At 42.4% G+C, this 21,041-nt stretch overlaps 1 protein-coding gene across 1 annotated transcript in view; it reads right to left on the reverse strand.

Moving 5' to 3' along the window:
- Positions 1-21,041, reverse strand: part of LOC311112485 (inactive dipeptidyl peptidase 10-like) — a gene marked incomplete at both ends in the record, with an annotated part of 52,378 nt that overhangs the window by 18,347 nt on the left and 12,990 nt on the right. Inside the window, 2 exons of the mRNA XM_084155620.1 lie at positions 647-742; positions 1,024-1,138. Coding sequence (XP_084011746.1) covers positions 647-742; positions 1,024-1,138 — 211 coding nt within the window. The remainder of the gene's footprint in view (positions 1-646; positions 743-1,023; positions 1,139-21,041) is intronic.

Consider the following 21,041-nt stretch of genomic DNA (forward strand, 5'->3'; position numbering starts at 1 on the left):
GTATTGTTCTGGATATGGGGCTGGGAGATTTGACCTGAGAGTATATCCCAGATGAGCTCCCAGTGATAGCTTAAGATAGAGTCAATCCTGTGTTTTGGCAAACCAGACAGAATAGGGGCTTGACTGGGAGGCCATCTGTTTTACTGAGACGGGTCAGTAGGTGTTGCTCCCATGCCATGCTAAACTCTCAGCCGTCATTATAGCTCAAGATGAGATGAAAGCTTGCAGGAATACTCCCATGCTTGAGTTGAGAGGTTCAGAATGCTCTGCTTGTGAGTGAAACAAAGTTTTAAATGTATACCAACAACAAGCGAAAATCTAGGATTTGAATAGTTTCTATATGAGAAGTAGTTTGGATTCTAGGATCATGTCAAGAGAATAGAATCTCTGTCACCCTCATCCAACTATCAGACAGAATGTAGCCTAATAGCTTCCAAAAACTAGCCAACCTGGTCACACCCTTTCTCTTATAATGGTAGCCTCCTTGGCAGACCCTTTGTGTGACTGCTGAGGGCTTATAAACTGTCGCTTTTGGGGGTGCTTTTTTTAAGAAATCCAAACTTTTCAATAAGATTGAGAGGATAGAGATCAGCCTAAAGGCTTCATTAGAACAGGAGTGTTAGATGGTTATCCTGAAAGTACTTACCACTTATCCACCTGGCCTCAGGATCGTGCACGGAGAACTCTGGTTTAAACAGGTCCAGGACAGTAAGTCTGGAGTTAGCGGCACCAGGGAGTTCCACTGCAAATAAGATATTAGTGTTAGGCTAGTTATCAAAATATGGATTAGAGCTTGATGAGGATAAAATCACACAGGAAAATAACTGATGTTCACACACATAACAACAGTCAATATTACACTGATCATAAAACTGATTCGAAAAACTCAGGGCTCTGACTACATAACCTGACCAGGACAAATTCTGGTTCTTATATTTTGTTAGTTAGAATACAGGCCTACATTAACTATGACCCTAGAAAGAAACTCCATGAGGTCTCCTGGTCCCCTGGTGAGTACAGTACCTGGTGTGAGCACAAAGACAGACATGGTGATGAGGGAGCAAACCGCCACTATGACCAGCAGGGAGATGGCTATTCCTTTGTAGTTCCTTGATTCAGGGCTTACTTGCACAAAGTCCTGGAAAAAACACACAAAGCAAACTGAGAACACTCTTCAACTAAGTAATGTAATGATTACTACCAGATATAAACATGTTTGGTAGTAGAGGTTCTTATGGAACATAGAGGCTCCTATGGAATGGCGAAATACTGTGTTCATATGAACTTGTGGATTGTCAATAAAACAATATTGTAAGATTCTAATTCTAAATTGTAATTAAGTAGAGTCCACTTTTGGTGTCAGCAATGGGATCCAACCCCACAACTTCCCGCAATATAATCCCTAATATAATGACAGTACTAGTTAGTCACTGCAAGCTTATGGTTTAATTAAATGGGATCACACTGCTGTCTATGGACATGTCTTTGTCTCAAAGCAGTAGGTGTCTACCTTTTCATGATGAGCATTCTGAATATGTCAAAGTGAATAGGCGTATGTCTAGCAATTTTTTGACTGACCAGAGCTGGCATGATTAGAGCTGAGAGGTGTATAGAAGAGTGTTACAGTACAACACCTAGCCTTCCTTTCGCAGTAGATAAGGGACGTAGGGAGGGCAGAGGGTGGTGGAAACACAAACTATTGATTGCTGTCAAGTAGCTATCTCCAGAGAAAATACTCCCTTAGACCTTCAAATGTCCCTTTCATTTCTCCTCTAAAAACACTGAGTCATAGCCACTGAGTCATAGAGGGAGATAGTTTTAACACGGCTTGTTGCATTGGTTTTTGGTATGTCTATAGTCTATACATAAATCAATGATGTCCATTTAATCTAATGTTGGAAGCATGTAGAATTATAGCTGTACACGGTTGGTTACATTGGTTTGGGTAAGAATGTAGAATTACAACGGCAAAAGCATTCCGGATTTACATGGTTGGTTCACAGCCTGTAGCCTATGCCCAAATAATGTAATATGTATAACAACTATAAAACCAAACAAATTTTTGGTAAATGCAGATATCTTTTTTTTATTTTTTTTTAATCATTTGCTAGTTGGTCATGAGGTGGTTATAACAAATCAATAACTAAAATATTTTTGACGCCAACATCCAGCCAATTATGTTTCCAGCCTGTTACATTTTGGAAACAAGCTCATTCATCAGAACAATGCAAATAGACAAGCATGGTCCAGCGCAAGGTAATCAACGCCATAAGAAACACTGCTGGGCAGACAAACAAACTAACGAGGTCATGATCCAGTCATGATCCAGGCAATTAATCTATTGATTAGCACTGAAAAGCATGAGTCATGGCTCTGCGAGTCTGAACCTGTTCGTCTAGTCTACTGTGGAGAACCTACTGTGCTCTCCCAAGAAACCAGTTAAGGAGAACATTGTTTTCACAAGGAGCAGAAACTCACTAGCCTGGATTTAAAGTAAATTGTTCTGTTTCAATTCACAAAATGTAAATAGAACAATTCTGTTTGGATCCAGGCTAGAAAGTACAGCTGTAGATATACAGTATACAGGCCTATGTAATTCTGTGCTTGACGTGAGAAATCTACTGTACACAAAACCATGTTTGCACACATCATCCAGTAGAATAGTGATTTTTGACAGACCATCTTCTCAAGGCACTGGGATTTAGGAGAAGAGTGAGGATTCCCCCTGCAGTCACTGAGTCTCATTAACTTCCTGACTGTGAGCCAGCCACTACAAACAAGTGCAATTAGGGAGAGTGAGGCCTTGCCAAGTCCTTACAGAACACATCTCCCTAGCCCTCCACTCTGCTGCCAGACTCCTCTTGTTTGTGACCACAGGGCCACCTGTCACAGTCTGGCCCCTAATGACCACTTTTATGAGTCCCAATTCCTAACAGATATTCATGTAAAGCTAGCTCTGGTCCAGGGTGTTAGTGTGGCTTGCTAACGCTGAGGCTGTGAAGGAAAACACACTCACACCCAGGACCAGAGCTAATGTTAATATCATTTTTAAAATTTATTTTTATTTTTTATTTCACCTTTATTTAACCAGGTAAGCCAGTTGAGAACAAGTTCTCATTTACAACTGCGACCTGGCCAAGATAAAGCAAAGCAGTGCGATAAAAACAACAACAACACAGAGTTACATATGGAATAAACAAAAACAAAACGTACAGTCAATAACACAATAGAAAATCGATATACAGTGTGTGCAAATGTAGTAAGTTATGGAGGTATGGCAATAAATAGGCCATAGTGCAAAATAATTACAATTTAGTATTAACACTGGAGTGATAGATGTGCAGAAGATGATGTGCAAATAGAGATACTGGGGTGCAAATGAGCAAAATAAAGAACAATGTAAATAACAATATGGGGGTGAGGTAGTTGGGTGGGCTAATTACAGATGGGCTGTGTACATTTATAGATACGTGCCAAGAAAATTGATGGGTTTGATCTACCAAGGCCCCCTACTCAGCCTTAACTCAGTCTAACCTGTCATGAATGTATTGAATCACACAGGTATGTGGAGTTACCCCTGGGCCGTATACAGTACATGCCCATAACTCCCTACTGGGCAGCTTTCAGTGAATTTTGAATTATTTAGAGATGAGCTGTGCTGTTGTAGTGGTTTCATTATGAGAGCTTTTGGCAGTGCATTCAGCTAGCCAGCCTCGCCATACATCAGAGCTGGGCTGTAGACAGGTATAGACTAGTAATGTCTCACTCTCTCCCTCTCGTTCATTGTATCCAGGCCATTGAAAAGAGAACCATGATGTGAGTGCAAAATAGGCAGCCTATAGGGAGGAGACCTGGCAGTGTGGTGCCAGGACAACAACCTCTCCCTCAATGTCAGCAAGACAAAGGAGCTGATCGTGGACTACAGGAAAAAGAGAGTTGAGCAGGCCCCCATTCACATCGACAGGGCTGTAGTGGAGCGGGTTGAGAGCTTCAAGTTCCTCTGTGTCCACATCACTAAAGAATTAACATGGTCCACACAACCAACACAGTTGTGAAGAGGGCACGTCAGTGCCTCTTCCCCCTAAGGAGGCTGAAAAGATTTGGCATGGGCCCTCAGATCTTAAAAAAGTTCTACAGCTTCACCATTGAGAGCATCTTGACTGGCTGCATCACTGCTTGGTACGGCATCTGCAAGGCACCCGACCGCAAGGCGCTACAGAGGGTAGTGAGTACGGCCCAGTACATCACTGGGGCCGAACTCCCTGTCATCTAGGACCTCTATGGTGTCAGAGAAGGCCCAAAAAATTGTCAAAGACTCCAGCCACCCAAGCCATAGACCGTTCTCTCTGCTACCGCACGGCAAGCGGAACCAGTGCACCAAGTCTGGAACCAAACAGGACCCTGAACAGCTTATAAGACTGATAAACAAGACTGATAAACAAATGGCTACCCGGACTACCTGTATTGACCCTTTTTTGCACTAACTCTCTTGCACCTACTCTATGCACACACACTGGACTCTACCATACTCACACTGACATCCCAACACACACATACACACAAATAGCACGAGCACACATGCATACTGACGCTACACACACACCCACGCTCACACACACATCCACACACACATTCACACTCAACACATATGCTGCTGCTACTGTCTATTATCTACAGTATCCTGTTGCCTAGTCACTTTACCCCTACCTAACTGTACATACAGTGGGGAGAACAAGTATTTGATACACTGCCGATTTTGCAGGTTTTCCTACTTACAAATCATGTAGAGATCTGTCATTTTTATCATAGGTACACTTCAACTGTGAGAGACGGAATATAAAACAAAAATCCAGAAAATCACATTGTATGATTTTTAAGTAATTAAAATTTGCATTTTATTGCATGACATAAGTATTTGATCACCTACCAACCAGTAAGAATTCCGGCTCTCACAGACCTGTTAGTTTTTCTTTAAGAAACCCTCCTGTTCTCCACTCATTACCTGTATTAACTGCACCTGTTTGAACTCATTACCTGTATAAAAGACACCTGTCCACACACTCAATCAAACAGACTCCAACCTCTCCACAATGGCCAAGACCAGAGAGCTGTGTAAGGACATCAGGGATAAAATTGTAGACCTGCACAAGGCTGGGATGGGCTACAGGACAATAGGCAAGCAGCTTGGTGAGAAGGCAACAACTGTTGGCGCAATTATTAGAAAATGGAAGAAGTTCAAGATGACGGTCAATCACCGTCGGTCTGGGTCTCCATGCAAGATCTCACCTCGTGGGGCATCAATGATCATGAGGAAGGTGAGGGATCAGCCCAGAACTACACGGCAGGACCTGGTCAATGACCTGAAGAGAGCTGGGACCACAGTCTCAAAGAAAACCATTAGTAACACACTACGCCGTCATGGATTAAAATCCTGCAGCGCACGCAAGGTCCCCCTGCTCAAGCCAGCGCATGTCCAGGCCCGTCTGAAGTTTGCCAATGACCATCTGGATGATCCAGAGGAGGAATGGGAGAAGGTCATGTGGTCTGATGAGACAAAAATAGAGCTTTTTGGTCTAAACTCCACTCGCCGTGTTTGGAGGAAGAAGAAGGATGAGTACAACCCCAAGAACACCATCCCAACCGTGAAGCATGGAGGTGGAAACATCATTCTTTGGGGATGCTTTTCTGCAAAGGGGACAGGACGACTGCACCGTATTGAGGGGAGGATGGATGGGGCCATGTATCGCGAGATCTTGGCCAACAACCTCCTTCCCTCAGTAAGAGCATTGAAGATGGGTCGTGGCTGGTTCTTCCAGCATGACAACGACCCGAAACACACAGCCAGGGCAACTAAGGAGTGGCTCCGTAAGAAGCATCTCAAGGTCCTGGAGTGGCCTAACCAGTCTCCAGACCTGAACCCAATAGAACATCTTTGGAGGGAGCTGAAAGTCCGTATTGCCCAGCGACAGCCCCGAAACCTGAAGGATCTGGAGAAGGTCTGTATGGATGAGTGGGCCAAAATCCCTGCTGCAGTGTGTGCAAACCTGGTCAAGAACTACAGGAAACGTATGATCTCTGTAATTGCAAACAAAGGTTTCTGTACCAAATATTAAGTTCTGCTTTTCTGATGTATCAAATACTTATGGCATGCAATAAAATGCAAATTAATTACTTAAAAATCATACAATGTGATTTTCTGGATTTTTGTTTTAGATTCCGTCTCTCACAGTTGAAGTGTACCTATGATAAAAAATTACAGACCTCTACATGCTTTGTAAGTAGTAAAACCTGCAAAATCGGCAGTGTATCAAATACTTGTTCTCCCCACTGTAGCTACTGGTGATGGGGAAAAAATCGAAACAATTATAATGGCGCCGGAGGGGATGGCTGCTGTTTTACGGGATAATAACCAACTGTGCTATTTTGTAACTTATTTCGTACATAATGTTGCTGCTGCCGTCTCTTATGACCGAAAATAGCTTCTGGATATCAGAACAACGATTATTCACCTGAAATGGGACAAAGAGGTTTTCTTTAATGAGTCCAACTCGAAGGATATACTGCTTCTCTGAGACAAGGCCCAAATCCCCGTCATTTGCGTGGAGAAAAGACGGAAATACATGTGCGGAGATTGGGGTGCCTTGGGAGAATTCGTCGGCGAGTGGGTCCGTTCTATTGGCCAATGTGCAATCACTGGAGAATAAACTGGATGATCTCCTTTAGAGACTATCCTACCAGCGGGACATTAAAACTGTAAAATCGATGTTTCACCGAGTCGAGGCTGAATGACGACATGGATAATATACAGTCGGCTGGGTTTTCCGTGCATCGGCAGGACAGAACAGCTACGTCTGGTAAGACGAGGGGCGGGGGTGTGTGTCTATTTGTCAATAACAGCTGGTGCACAATGTCTAATATTAAGGAAGTCTCGAGGTATTGCTCACCTGAGGTAGAGTACCTCATGATAAGCTGTAGACCACACTATCTACCAAGAGAGTTTTCATCTATATTTTTTGTAGCCGTCTATTTACCACCACAAACCGATGCTGGCCCTAAGACCGCACTCAACGAGCTGTATAAGGCCATAAGCAAACAAGAAAATGCTCATCCAGAAGCGGCACTCCTAGTGGCCTGGGACTTTAATGCAGGCAAACTTAAATCCGTTTTACCTCATTTCTACGAGCATGTCACATGTGCAACCAGAGAAAAAAAAAACTCTGGACCAACTTTACTCCACACACAGAGACGTATACCAAGCTCTCCCTCGCCCTCCATTTGGCAAATCTGACCATAATTCTATCCTCCTAATTCCTGCTTACAAGCAAAAACTAAAGCAGGAAGTACCAGTGACTCGCTCGATATGGAAATGGTCAAATGACGCGGATGCTACGCTACAGGACTTTTTTGCTAGCACAGACTGGAATATGTTCCGGGATTCATCCAATGGCATTGAGGAGTATTTCCCACCTCAGTCACCGGCTTCATCAATAAGTGCATCGACGTCGTCGTCCCCACAGTGACCGTACGTACATATCCCAACCAGAAGCCATGGATTACAGGCAACATCCGCACCGAGCTAAAGAGCTACCACTTTCAAGGAGATGGACACTAATCCGGACGCTTATAAGAAATCCCGCTATACCCTCAGACGAACAATCAAAGAGGCAAAGCGTCAATACAGGACTAAGATTGAATCCTACTACACCGGCTCTGATGCTCGTCGGATGTGGCAGGGCTTGCAAACTATTATGGACTACAAAGGGAAACCCAGCCACGAGCTGCCCAGAGATGCAAGCCTACTAGACAAGCTAAATGCCTTTTATGCTTGCTTCGAGGCAAGCATCACTGAAGCATGCATGAGAGCACCAGCTGTTCCGGATGACTGTGTGATCACGCTTTCCGTAGCCGATGTGGCAAGAACTTTAAACAGGTCAACATTCACAAGGCCGCGGGGCCAGATGGATTACTAGGACGTGTACTCAGAGCATGCGCGGACCAACTGGCAAGTGTCTTCACTGACATTTTCAACCTCTCCCTGACCGAGTCTGTAATACCAACATGTTTCAAGCAGACCACCAAAGTCCCTGTGCCCAAGAAAGCGAACGTAACCTGCCTAAATGACTACCGCTCCATAGCACTCACGTTGGTAGCCATGAAGGGCTTTGAAAGGCTGGTCATGGCCCACATCAACACCATCATCCCAGAAACCCTAGACCCACTCCAATTCGCATACCGCCCCAACAGATCCACAGATGTATCAATATCAATGTCACAGATGATGCAATCTCTATTGCACTCCACACTGCCCTTTCCCACCTGGACAAAAGGAACACCTATGTGAGAATGCTGTTCATTGACTACAGCTCAGCGTTCAACACCATAGTGCCCACAAAGCTCATCACTAAGCTAAGGACCCTGGGACTAAACACCTCCCTCTGCAACTGGATCCTGGACTTCCTGACGGGCCACCCCCAGGTGGTAAGGGTTGGCAACAACACTGCCATGCTGATCCTCAACACGGGGGCCCCTCAGGGGTGCGTGCTTAGTCCCCTCCTGTACTCCCTGTTCACCCACAACTGCATGGCCAAGCACGACTCTAACACCATCATTAAGTTTGCTGACAACACAACAGTGGTAGGCCTGATCACCGATAACGATGAGACAGCATATAGGGAGGAGGTCAGAGACACCAACCTCTCCCTCAACGTGAGCAAGACAAAGGAGCTGATCTTGGACTACAGGAAAAGGAGGGCCGAACACACCCCTATTCACATCAACAGGGCTGTAGTGGAGCGGGTCGAGAGTTTCAAGTTCCTTGTTGTCCACATCACCAACAAACTATCATGGTCCAAACACACCAAGACAGTTGTGAAGAGGGCACGACAACACCTTTTCCCCCTCAGGAGACTGAAAAGATTTGGCATGGGTCCCCAGATCCTCAAAGAGTTATACACCTGCACCAACTAGAGCATCCTGACCCATTGCATCACAATCTGGTATGGCAACTGCTCGGCATCTGACCGTAAGGCGCTACAGAGGGTAATGCGTACAGCCCAGTACATCACTGGGGTCAAGCTTCCTGCCATCCAGGACCTATATACAGTGGGGAAAAAAAGTATTTAGTCAGCCACCAATTGTGCAAGTTCTCCCACTTAAAAAGATGAGAGAGGCCTGTAATTTTCATCATAGGTACACGTCAACTATGACAGACAAATTGAGAAAAGAAAATCCAGAAAATCACATTGTAGGATTTTTAATGAATTTATTTGCAAATTATGGTGGAAAATAAGTATTTGGTCACCTACAAACAAGCAAGATTTCTGGCTCTCACAGACCAGTAACTTCTTCTTTAAGAGGCTCCTCTGTCCTCCACTCGTTACCTGTATTAATGGCACCTGTTTGAACTTGTTATCAGTATAAAAGACACCTGTCCACAACCTCAAACAGTCACACTCCAAACTCCACTATGGCCAAGACCAAAGAGCTGTCAAAGGACACCAGAAACAAAATTGTAGACCTGCACCAGGCTGGGAAGACTGAATCTGCAATAGGTAAGCAGCTTGGTTTGAAGAAATCAACTGTGGGAGCAATTATTAGGAAATGGAAGACATACAAGACCACTGATAATCTCCCTCGATCTGGGGCTCCACGCAAGATCTCACCCCGTGGGGTCAAAATGATCACAAGAACGGTGAGCAAAAATCCCAGAACCACACGGGGGGACCTAGTGAATGACCTGCAGAGAGCTGGGACCAAAGTAACAAACCCTACCATCAGTAACACACTACGCCGCCAGGGACTCAAATCCTGCAGTGCTAGACGTGTCCCCCTGCTTAAGCCAGTACATGTCCAGGCCCGTCTGAAGTTTGCTAGAGTGCATCCAGAAGAGGATTGGGAGAAAGTCATATGGTCAGATGAAACCAAAATAGAACTTTTTGGTAAAAACTCAACTTGTCGTGTTTGGAGGACAAAGAATGCTGAGTTGCATCCAAAGAACACCATACCTACTGTGAAGCATGGGAGTGAAAACATCATACTTTGGGGCTGTTTTTCTGCAAAGGGACCAGGACGACTGATCCGTGTAAAGGAAAAATGAATGGGGCCATGTATCGTGAGATTTTGAGTGAAAACCTCCTTCCATCAGCAAGGGCATTGAAGATGAAACGTGGCTGGGTCTTTCAGCATGACAATGATCCCAAACACACCGCCCGGGCAACGAAGGAGTGGCTTCGTAAGAAGCATTTCAAGGTCCTGGAGTCTCCAGATCTCAACCCCATAGAAAATCTTTGGAGGGAGTTGAAAGTCCGTGTTGCCCAGCGACAGCCCCAAAACATAACTGCTCTAGAGGAAATCTGCATGGAGGAATGGGCCAAAATACCAGCAACAGTGTGTGAAAACCTTGTGAAGACTTACAGAAAACGTTTGACCTGTGTCATTGCCAACAAAGGGTATATAACAAAGTATTGAGAAACTTTTGATATTGACCAAATACTTATTTTCCACCATAATTTGCAAATAATTCATTAAAAATCCTACAATGTGATTTTCTGGATTTTTTTTTCTCATTTTGTCTGTCATAGTTGACGTGTACCTATGATGAAAATTACAGGCCTCTCTCATCTTTTTAAGTGGGAGAACTTGCACAATTGGTGGCTGACTAAATACTTTTTTCCCCACTGTACTAGGTGGTGTCAGAGGAAGGCCCAAAAAATGGTCAAAGACTCCAGTCACCCAAGTCATATACTGTTCTCTCTGCTAGCGCACGGCAAGTGGTACCGGAGCGCCAAATCTATGTCCAAAAGGTTCCTTAACAGCTTCTACCCCCAAGCCATAAGACTGCTGAACAATTCATGAAATGGCCACCCGGACTATTTACATTGACCCCCCCACTGCTGCTACTCACTGTTTATTATCTATGCATAGTCACTTTACCCCTACCTACTTGTACAAATTACCTCGACTAACCTGTACCCCCACCCATTGACTTGGGTACCAGTACCCCCTGTATATAGCCTCGTTATTGTTATTTTATTGTGTTACTTTTTATTTAATTTTTTACTTTAGTTTATTAAATACATATTTTCTTAACTCTATTTCTTGAACTGCATTGTTGGTTAAGAGCTTGTAAGTAAGCATTTTATGGTAAGGTTGTTGTATTCGGCACATGTGACAAAATGATTTGATTTGATCAGGATATTAGTTTTAACATATCGTATTGTTTTCAGAATATCAGAGTATTATTTTTGCGTTAGTTGGCTGTACCGGTACCAAAACTCCAGTATTTTTCCTTCATAGATTGTTCTCCATCTTCTTTTTAAATAGGGAGCCAATTTGTTTTCAACACTTTCATTTCCATGACTGATCAAAACTCGTTTTCTCATATCTCTCTCTTGTTCCTCTGCAGCAGACATATGGTGAGCAAATGTTTGGATCATCGAATCGCAATAAATTCACAGTATTGAATTGCAATATATAGAATCGTGAGAATCGCAATACATACTGTATCGTATCGGCACCTAAGTATCGTGATAATTATTGTATTGTGAGGTCCCTGGCAATTCCCAGCCCTAATAGCGACCTCAATTACCTCGTACCTCTGCACATCGACTAGGTACTGGTACTCCCATGTTACTTGTACCTGTTATTGTTATTCATCATTCACTGTTTATTTATTCCTCGTGTCACTATATACATTTTTAATTACATTTTGTATCATTATCTTAACTCTGCATTGTTGGAAAAGGACCCGTCAGTAAGCATTTCACTGTTAGTCTACAAATGTTGTTTACGAAGCATGTGACAAATAACACATTTATTTGATTAGAAAATAGGCTACTATACTCGCCCTTTTGGATTAACTTCAGACTTGAGGGGCATTCTCCTTTGGCTGTCGTGAAAAAGTTAATAGTACAAATGAGCATCCAGGCCACACACTTATGAGGACGGTTCTATCGATGTCAGAGTATTCACACAAACAAGGTTGGTGTAGTGTGAGGGAAAGGTTGAGCATGTCACACACACACACACACACATATCACACAAACACACACACAGAGACAAACACACGACCAGATTTGTATTCTGCTCGTAATCCAGAGATTTAGAATAATTAATGTTCTTTCCTACTGAGACTACATGTCTGTCAATAGGATTTCCGCTGTACTCACCAGCTGACTGAGCATTCACTGCACAGCACTGGGCTTTAAAAGTCCCAGAGTATTTGTTAAACACGTATTGGAGCTATCCTTCTACTTATCAAAGCCAGATAAAGCCCAAGCAGAGAGCTGGCCAGACTCTCCTGAAACCGCCTAAAACTATGTTTGAAAACTGGAATCATTAATGAAAACCAGAGAATAAGGCCGGTAAGAACTGCAGTCCAGTGGTTTTACATAACATAAAAAAATCTAGATTAAACAGCAAGGGAGTACATGATTAGCTGACGAACTCTACTCGTCGCAATGTGTTCGGCTAATAAAATGATTTGTAGAACAAACATACAATGATTGTCAAATGTGTGAGAGATCTCAGAGATTCCCTGACACAGAATGACCATTTGGGGAGTGGTATCTCTTTTGTCTGGACCATACAACTCTCATGAAGAACCAGTACACTTCAAAGTTTGCTGATAAACATTTTAAACAGCATGCCTACATTTGTATACAAACCTGACTATAGTTATTTCCAAAATGTGCAATGGGCTATACAATTTGTCACTGTTGTTGAAGTTTATCATCTTTATGGATCCCAGAGAGTTGGGCTCCCGAGTGGCGCAGTGGTCTAAGGCACTGCATCTTACTGCTTGAGGCGTGCGTCACTATAGACCCCATGGTTCGATTCCAGGCTGTATCACAACCGGCCGTGATTGGGAGTCCCATAGGGCGGCGCACAATTGGCCCAGCATCGTCCGGGTTTGGCCAGTGTAGGCAAATAAGAATTTGTTCTTAACTCTTAACTGACTTGCCTAGTTAAATATATATATATTTTTTAATGGCAGGGTTGGTCGGACACACAACACCCCGCACATCCCCCAACCCCCCCCCCCCCCCCCCCATCTCCCCTACTCAATAGCACTCAATAGCACTTAAGCAATAAAAATAATTATGACTAATTGATGTGGTAATGCTAAATATAAGGATACGTTTATAACATTATTATGCTGCACAGTTTTTTAAATTATGCTATAAACTAATACTACTAGTTTGATGGTTTTAGCCATCAATTGTCCCATTGACAATCACCCATATTAGCAAACTTATTTCATTTCAAACTTCACATTTCTCTAGTATAGGCAACTTATCATAATGAACGATATCGGTATGGTCCGTGTCGATAATTTTCGGTTTATCGTCCCAGCCCTAGTTTGACCAGTAACCGAACGGTCGCTAGTTCAATTCCCAGAGCAGACAAGGTGAAAGATCTGCCGATGTGCCCTTGAGCAATGCACTTAACTCTAATTGCTCCAGGGTCACAGTTGATAATGGCAGACCCTGGCCATGACCCCACTCGCTAAGGGTGTCTCAGAGGGAGTTAGGGAAGGGGGGATATGCAAAAAAGCTATTTTCAATTCACACATGCGTATAATACACTCTAGTACATGTGTGAAACAGGACAAATATAAGCACCCACCAAATTAATGTTATTATTGTTATTAATAGGAATCACTTTCAAGTAATAAGATCTCACCTTGAAATAAGTGAATTGCCTAGGAGAATGATCAGTGCATGCATCCTGTACATCTCTGGGAGTAGGCTTAACAGCATTCATATTGGTTTGAGCATGTGCTGAACTAAAATGTTCAGGACAATGTTATTGATGTAAGTTGTGATAACATAAGGCAACTTCAGAAACCTATGAAACAGTTCATCTTAGCAATTATGGTGTAGTAGCCTAGGTCATGATGGAAAGATGCCAATACAATATGCGTCATTGGGAGTCAATTAATAAAACTTCCATGAATGGTAGGCTAAATATTTCTAAAAAGAGAGTAGATTAATGTCGTCAAAGTGTGCCTATCCGAAGATATTAATACATCTCACGTCTTTTCAAACAAAACTAATCCCTTGCAATATGGCATCAGTTCTGTTTTGCATGATGCCTGATCTGTTGCATCCATCACGCAGTTGACACAGACTGCACGCAACTGAAAATAAGCACTCCATCTCTACACAAATACAATACCTCTATCAAAATCAGTATTAGCGTGTACCACCCTACCTCCTCTCCTTCCTTTGAAGCTGTCATTGTGGAATCTTGATTTTCGGACCTCCTCGATCAGATGGACTCGATAATGTGTGCAATGTATGCACAGACCTTTCGGAGTAGCTGATATATCTACGTATCAACACAGAGAATGGCGAGCCGCTTGACGCACAACACAATTCAGAAATTTTGACCCAAGTCAAGCAGGGGGCATCACGATTTCAAGAAATCTACCGGAGCTCGCATTTCAAAGAAGCATAGATAGAGAAAATGTAAAACCTCCAGTGTATCAAATCTCTTTCAAGCACGCAATATCACGAGAAAGATAGTATGTGATGTGTGTTGCTGACGCTGTAAACATCCACGACCACGAGTAGAAATATCCCCCCCTCTCACTACAATAAAAGAGACACACACTCCGCAAAGGGGGCGGGAAATAATACACTTCGTGTTCATTACAGAGTTTTCAGAGTACTGGATACAATTAGACTGGCACGGGGTTCTATCAATAGTATGATGTGTATGTGTGTGTATATCTTTGTATCATAATCCAGTTTGGCTTGAATAAATTAATCTCTCACTTTGAAGGATATAGCGCTCAATGTGAGCTGTCCATGGTGCTGAAGTTCACTACGGCATTGTGCATTGAAAGAATGGACAATCGTTCACTGAAACAAAATAAATCTAACAAACCAGAAATGTTACAAGAAAAATGAGATATCACCTACATGGACATTGAGAAAATAATTTTGCCAGGTTTAAACCAGCGGTCTATAGTGCCGTTCATGCAGAGGCGTCATGCCCATATGGGGCACGTGCCCCCTCAGATTTGTTCTATAAAAAAAAATTGTTGTTGTTTCTCTGTAGTACTACTAGCCACCTAGCAATTTTATGAAGTTGGCTTTAGCTAGCCCAGATAGGTTCCCAATCTCCCAACCTCATAACTAGCTGTCAAAAGCGATTTCAGGCTATCAATCAAGTTAGAGTAGCTAGCTTGTGTAAATAACTATCTTAGCCGGCATCCCTGCTGGCAAGGTTGGTAGACTTTAGAAAAGCAAGCAATTACTAAATGTACTGAATAAGACTCACATTCCTGTCAATCTTTTACCCATATTTTAGTAGAGATACAGAGAAGCATATTTCGTTTCTTTAAAAACATAACCACCAGTCAGGAGGACACAGACAGCTCAGGAGGTATGCTTAGATATGCAGAAAAATACATATATTGTTGACATAGAATTAAGCATAGTGATGATGGCTCTAGATGAAAGGAAAAAGCTGTTTCAGATGTTTGAAAAATCAAGAGTTAATGATGCAGATTGCAGCCTTCCTTTATCTGCCGCACTGCCAAGCAATCATGGTCCACATAGCGGCTCTCAAAATAGCCATCCTTCCCCAGTCCAGTTGAAAGACTCTGTGAGTCATACTCGGGCCTACATATTCTTCACATCATCATTACTTTTCCAAATGAGCGCCATGTCCTGCAAGATTATAATCGTGATTGTTAAATTGGTACAAATTCCCTGTTGCTCACAAACACAGGGCTGATTTGTCACTGAGTTAGTGTTGAAGGTGTGTGTGGGGTGTGTGTGATATGGTGTGTGTGTGTACCAGAGAGAGAGAAAGAGAGAGTGAGAGAGAGAGAGAGAGCGAGAGAGAGAGAGAGAGAGAGAGAGAGAGAGAGAGAGAGAGAAGTAGAAGAGAGAGAGATAAATAGAAGCGATTGAGAGAGAGAGAGAGAAATAGAAGAGATTCATAGCGAGAGAAATACATGGACATTGAGAAACAGGGAAGGGACTCAGGGGGTATGCTAATTTGATATAGAGCAGACCTAACTCACTCTATTAAATTAATCAAAACAGGAACATTTTACATTAGGCTAGAAATTCAAAAGGAAATTATCTCAACAGAGAAAAATGTCATCCTGTGTGCTACCTATACCACTACCACTAGAATCCCCATACTTTAATGAAGACAGCTTCTCCATCCTGGAGGGGGAAATCAATCATTTCCAGACCCAGGGACATGTACTAGTCTGTGGCGACCTAAATGCCAGAACTGGACAATAACCTGACACCCTTAGCACACAGGGGGACAAACACCTACCTGGAGATGACAGCATTCCCTCCCCCATATGCCACCCTAGGCACAACTACGACAACATAACCAACAAAAACGGGTCACAACTCCTGCAGCTCTGTCGCACGCTGGGTATGTACATAGTCAATGGTATGCTTCGAGGGGACACCTATAGCTCATCTCTTGGCAGTAGTACTGTAGACTACTTTATCACTGACCTCAACCCAGAGTCTCTCAGAGCGTTCACAGTCGGCCCACTGACACCCCTATCAGACCACAGCAAAATAACAGTCTACTTGAACAGAGCAATACTCAATCATGAGGCATCAAAGCCAAAGGAACTGAATAATATTAAGAAATGCTATAGATGGAAGGAAAGTAGTGTCGAAACCTAGCGAAAAACAATTAGGCAACAACAAATTCAATCCCTTTTAGACAACTTCCTGGACAAAACGTTCCACTATAATAGTGAAGGTGTAAACTTGGCAGTAGAAAACCTAAACAGTATATTTGACCTCTCAGCTTCCCTATCAAATCTAAAAATCTCTAACAGAAAACCGAAGAAAAGTAACAACAGTGACAAATGGTTTGATGAAGAATGCAAAAACCTAAGAAAGAAATTGAGAAACCTATCCAACCAAAAACATAGAAACCCAGAAAACTTGAGCCTACGCCTCCACTATGGTGAATCACTAAACCAATACAGAAATACACTACAGAAAAAGAAGGAACAGCATGTCAGAAATCAGCTCAATGTAATTGAAGAATCCATAGACTCTAACTACTTTGGGAAAATTGGAAAACACTAAACAAACAACAACACGAAGAGCTATCTATATAAAACGGAGATGTATGGGTAAACCACTTCTCCAATCTTTTTGGCCCTATAACAAAGAACAAACAGCAAAAAAATATACATGATCAAATGCAAAACTTAGAATCAGCTATTAAAGACTACCAGAACCCACTGGATTCTCCAATTACATTGAATGACAAAATACAAACCCTCCAACCCAAAAAGGCCTGTGGTGTTAATGGTATCCTCAATGAAATGATAAAATATACAGACCACAAATTCCAATTGGCTATACTTAAACTCTTTAACATCATCCTTAGCTCTGGCATCTAACCCAATATTTGGAACCATGGACTGATCACCCCAATCCACAAAAGTGGAGACAAATTTGACCCCAATAACTACCGTGGGATATGCGTCAACAGAAACCTTGGGAAAATCCTCTGCATTATCATTAACAGCAGACTAGTTCATTTCCTCAGTACTGAGCAAATGTCAAATTGGCTTTATACCAAATTACCGTACGACAGACCACGTATTCACCCTGCACACCCTAATTGACAAACAAGCAAACCAAAAAAAGGCAAAGTCTTCTCATGCTTTGTTGATTTCAAAAAAGCTTTTGACTCAATTTGGCATGAGGGTCTGCTATAGAAATTGATGGAAAGTGGGGTTTCGGGAAAAACATACAACATTGTAAAATCCATGTACACAAACAACAAGTGTCCGGTTAAAATTGGCAAAAAACACACACATTTCTTTCCACAGGGCCGTGGGATGAGACAGGGATGCAGTTTAAGCCCAACCCTCTTCAACATATACATCAACGAATTGGCGAGGGCACTAGAACAGTCTGCAGTACCCAGCCTCACCCTACTAGAATCTGAAGTCAAATGTCTACTGTTTGCTGATGATCTGGTGCTTCTGTCACCAACCAAGGAGGGCCTACAGCAGCATCTAGATCTTCTGCACAGATTCTGTCAGACCTGGGCCCCGACAGTAAATCTCAGTAAGACAAAAATAATGGTGTTCCAAAAAAGGTCCAGTTGCCAGAACCACAAATACAAATTCCATCTAGACACCGTTGCCCTAGAGCACACAAAAAACTATACATACCTCGGCCTTAACATCACCGCAACAGGTAACTTCCACAAAGCTGTGAATGATCTGAGAGACAAGGCAAGAAGGGCCTTCTATGCCATCAAAAGGAACATAACATTTGACATACCAATTAGGATCTGACTAAAAATACTTGAATCAGTCATAGAACCCATTGCCCTTTGTGGTTGTGAGGTCTGGGGTCCGCTCACCAACCAAGAATTCACAAAATGGGACAAACACCAAATTGAGACTCTGCATGTAGAATTCTGCAAAAATATCCTCTGTGTACAACGGAAAACACCAAATTATCAATGCAGAGCAGAATTAGGCCGATACCCGCTAATGATCAAAATCTAGAAAAGAGCCGTTAAAATCTATAACCACTTAAAAGGAAGCGATTCCCAAACCTTCCATAACAAAGCCATCACCTACAGAGAGATGAACTTGGAGAAGAGTCCCCTAAGTAAGCTGGTCCTGGGGCTCTGTTCACAAACACAAACAGACCCCACAGAGCCCCAGCACAACAACAACAACACAATTAGACCCAACCAAATCATGAGAAAACAAAAAGAGAATTACTTGACACATTGGAAATAATTAATAAAAAAACAGAGCAAACTAGAATGCTATTTGGCCCTAAACAGAGAGTACACAGTGGCAGAATACCTGACCACTGTGACTGACCCAAACTTAAGGAAAGCTTTGACTATGTACAGACTCAGTGAGCATAGCCTTGCTATTGAGAAAGGCAGCCGTAGGCAGACCTGGCTCTCAAGAGAAGACAGGCTATGTGCACACTGTCCACAAAATTAGGTGGAAACTGAGCTGCACTTCCTAACATCCTGCCAAATGTATGACCATATTAGAGACACATATTTCCCTCAGATTACAGAGATCCACAAAGAATTCGAAAACAAACCCAATTTTGATCAACTCCCTTATCTACTGGGTGAAAAACAACAGTGTGCCATCACAGCAGCAATATTTGTGACATGTTGCCACAAGAAAAGGGCAACCAGTGAAGAACAAACACCATTGTAAATACAACACATATTTGTGATTATTTATTTTCCCATTTGTACTTTAACTATTTGCACATTTGGTACAACACTGTAAATATACATAATATGACATTTGAAATGTCTTTATTCTTTTGGAACTTCAGAGTGTAATGTTTACTGTTAATATTTATTGTTTATATCACTTTTCTTTACTATCTACTTCACTTGCTTTGGCAATGTTAACATACATTTCCCATGCCAATAATGCCCTTAAATTGAAATTGAAGATATTGAGAGAGAGAGGGAGAGAGAGAGAGAGAGAGAGAGAGAGAGAGAGAGAGAGAGAGAGAGAGAGAGAGAGAGAGAGAGAGAGAGAGAGAGAGATAGAGAGAGACAGAGAGAGAGAGAGAGAAATAGAAGAGATTGAGAGAGAGAGAGAGAAAGAGAGAGAGAGAGAGAGAGAAAAGGAGAGAGAGAGAAATAGAAGAGATTTAGAGAGAGAGAGAGAGAGAGAGAGAGAGAGAGAGAGAGAGAGAGAGAGAGAGAGAGAGAGAGAGAGAAAAGAGAGAGAGAAATAGAAGAGATTGAGAGAGAGAGAGAGAGAGAGAGAGGGAGAGAAATAGAAGAGATTGAGAGAGAGAGAGAGAGAGAGAGAGAGAGAGAGAGAGAGAGAGAGAGAGAGAGAGAGAGAGAGAGAGATAAATAGAAGAGATTGAGAGAGGGACAGGGACAGAGACAATACTACTATGACAAGACATCTCAACACACCACTATATTGAAAGTAATCCAACCCACCAAATCCACATTAAAGTCCTCTAACTTACCAATACGACCAATCAAAATATAATAATAACAGCCATGTTACATCAGTGATAGAACAGCAGCCAATGGGTGTGACTGAGATTGACCTTTAGATATTATTCAAGCCAAGCTCCTGAGCTCCTCTCTAAAAAATAAAAGGACAGAGGAAAGGTAATCAACAGCCCGGGGATATTTTTCTTGTCTTTGCTCTTTTGGAGTTGGGAGATATGAGTGACATTTTCATTTTTGTATTTAACTGTTATTTATTCAGGGAGCCCATTTGAGACCATGGTGCCTTGAAAACAAACAATTCACAAATCAACATGATAATTCAATAAAACAGCAAAAAAGAAACTACAAGACACTGCAGTTACAGAAACACTACATTCCAACAACACAAATCGATTATTAAAATCAAACAAAACACTCACAAACCCTCAGTGAATCCATTCCTCTTCAGTGTTCTAAACTGCCCTATTGGCAACAGGGATTCAAGACGTACTGAGGTTTGTAAATTGTTCCAAACATGGGGTGCATTAAAGCTAAAGGTTGATTTACCTAGGGTGGTAGAGACACCAGGGACCTCAAGAGTTAACCAACCCTGTGAGTGGGTTTGGTGCCTCGTATTTTTATACTTTAACAGAGAAGTGAGATACGTTGGAAGCTTGTGCAGCAGAGCTTTGTAAACAAAAAGGGAGAAATAAAGTTATCTACGGGAATTTATAGAGGTCCAGCCGACCTTCTGATAAAGGATGCAGTGATGAGTGTTAAACCTGTCACCTGTGATAAAGGGAAGTGCGCTATGGTACACAGCATCCAAGGGTTTTAGAGTAGTTGCTGCTGCATTCTGGTAAATGGTGTCACCATAATCGAGCTGGCAGGAAGGTTTCCTGTTCAACCTGCTGCCTGCTGTTTAGGGAGAGGCATGATCTATTTCTATAAAATAAGCCTACTTTAGCCTCAGCTTCTTAATTAGCTCATCCGTACGCTTTTTAAATGTCAATTTATTTGTCAATTCAAAGCCCAGTTATTTATAGGTGGGAACCTGCTCAATGAGAGAACCA

The sequence above is a fragment of the Coregonus lavaretus genome (assembly GCF_964263955.1).
Source record: "Coregonus lavaretus genome assembly, chromosome: 38".
NCBI lineage: Eukaryota > Metazoa > Chordata > Actinopteri > Salmoniformes > Salmonidae > Coregonus > Coregonus lavaretus.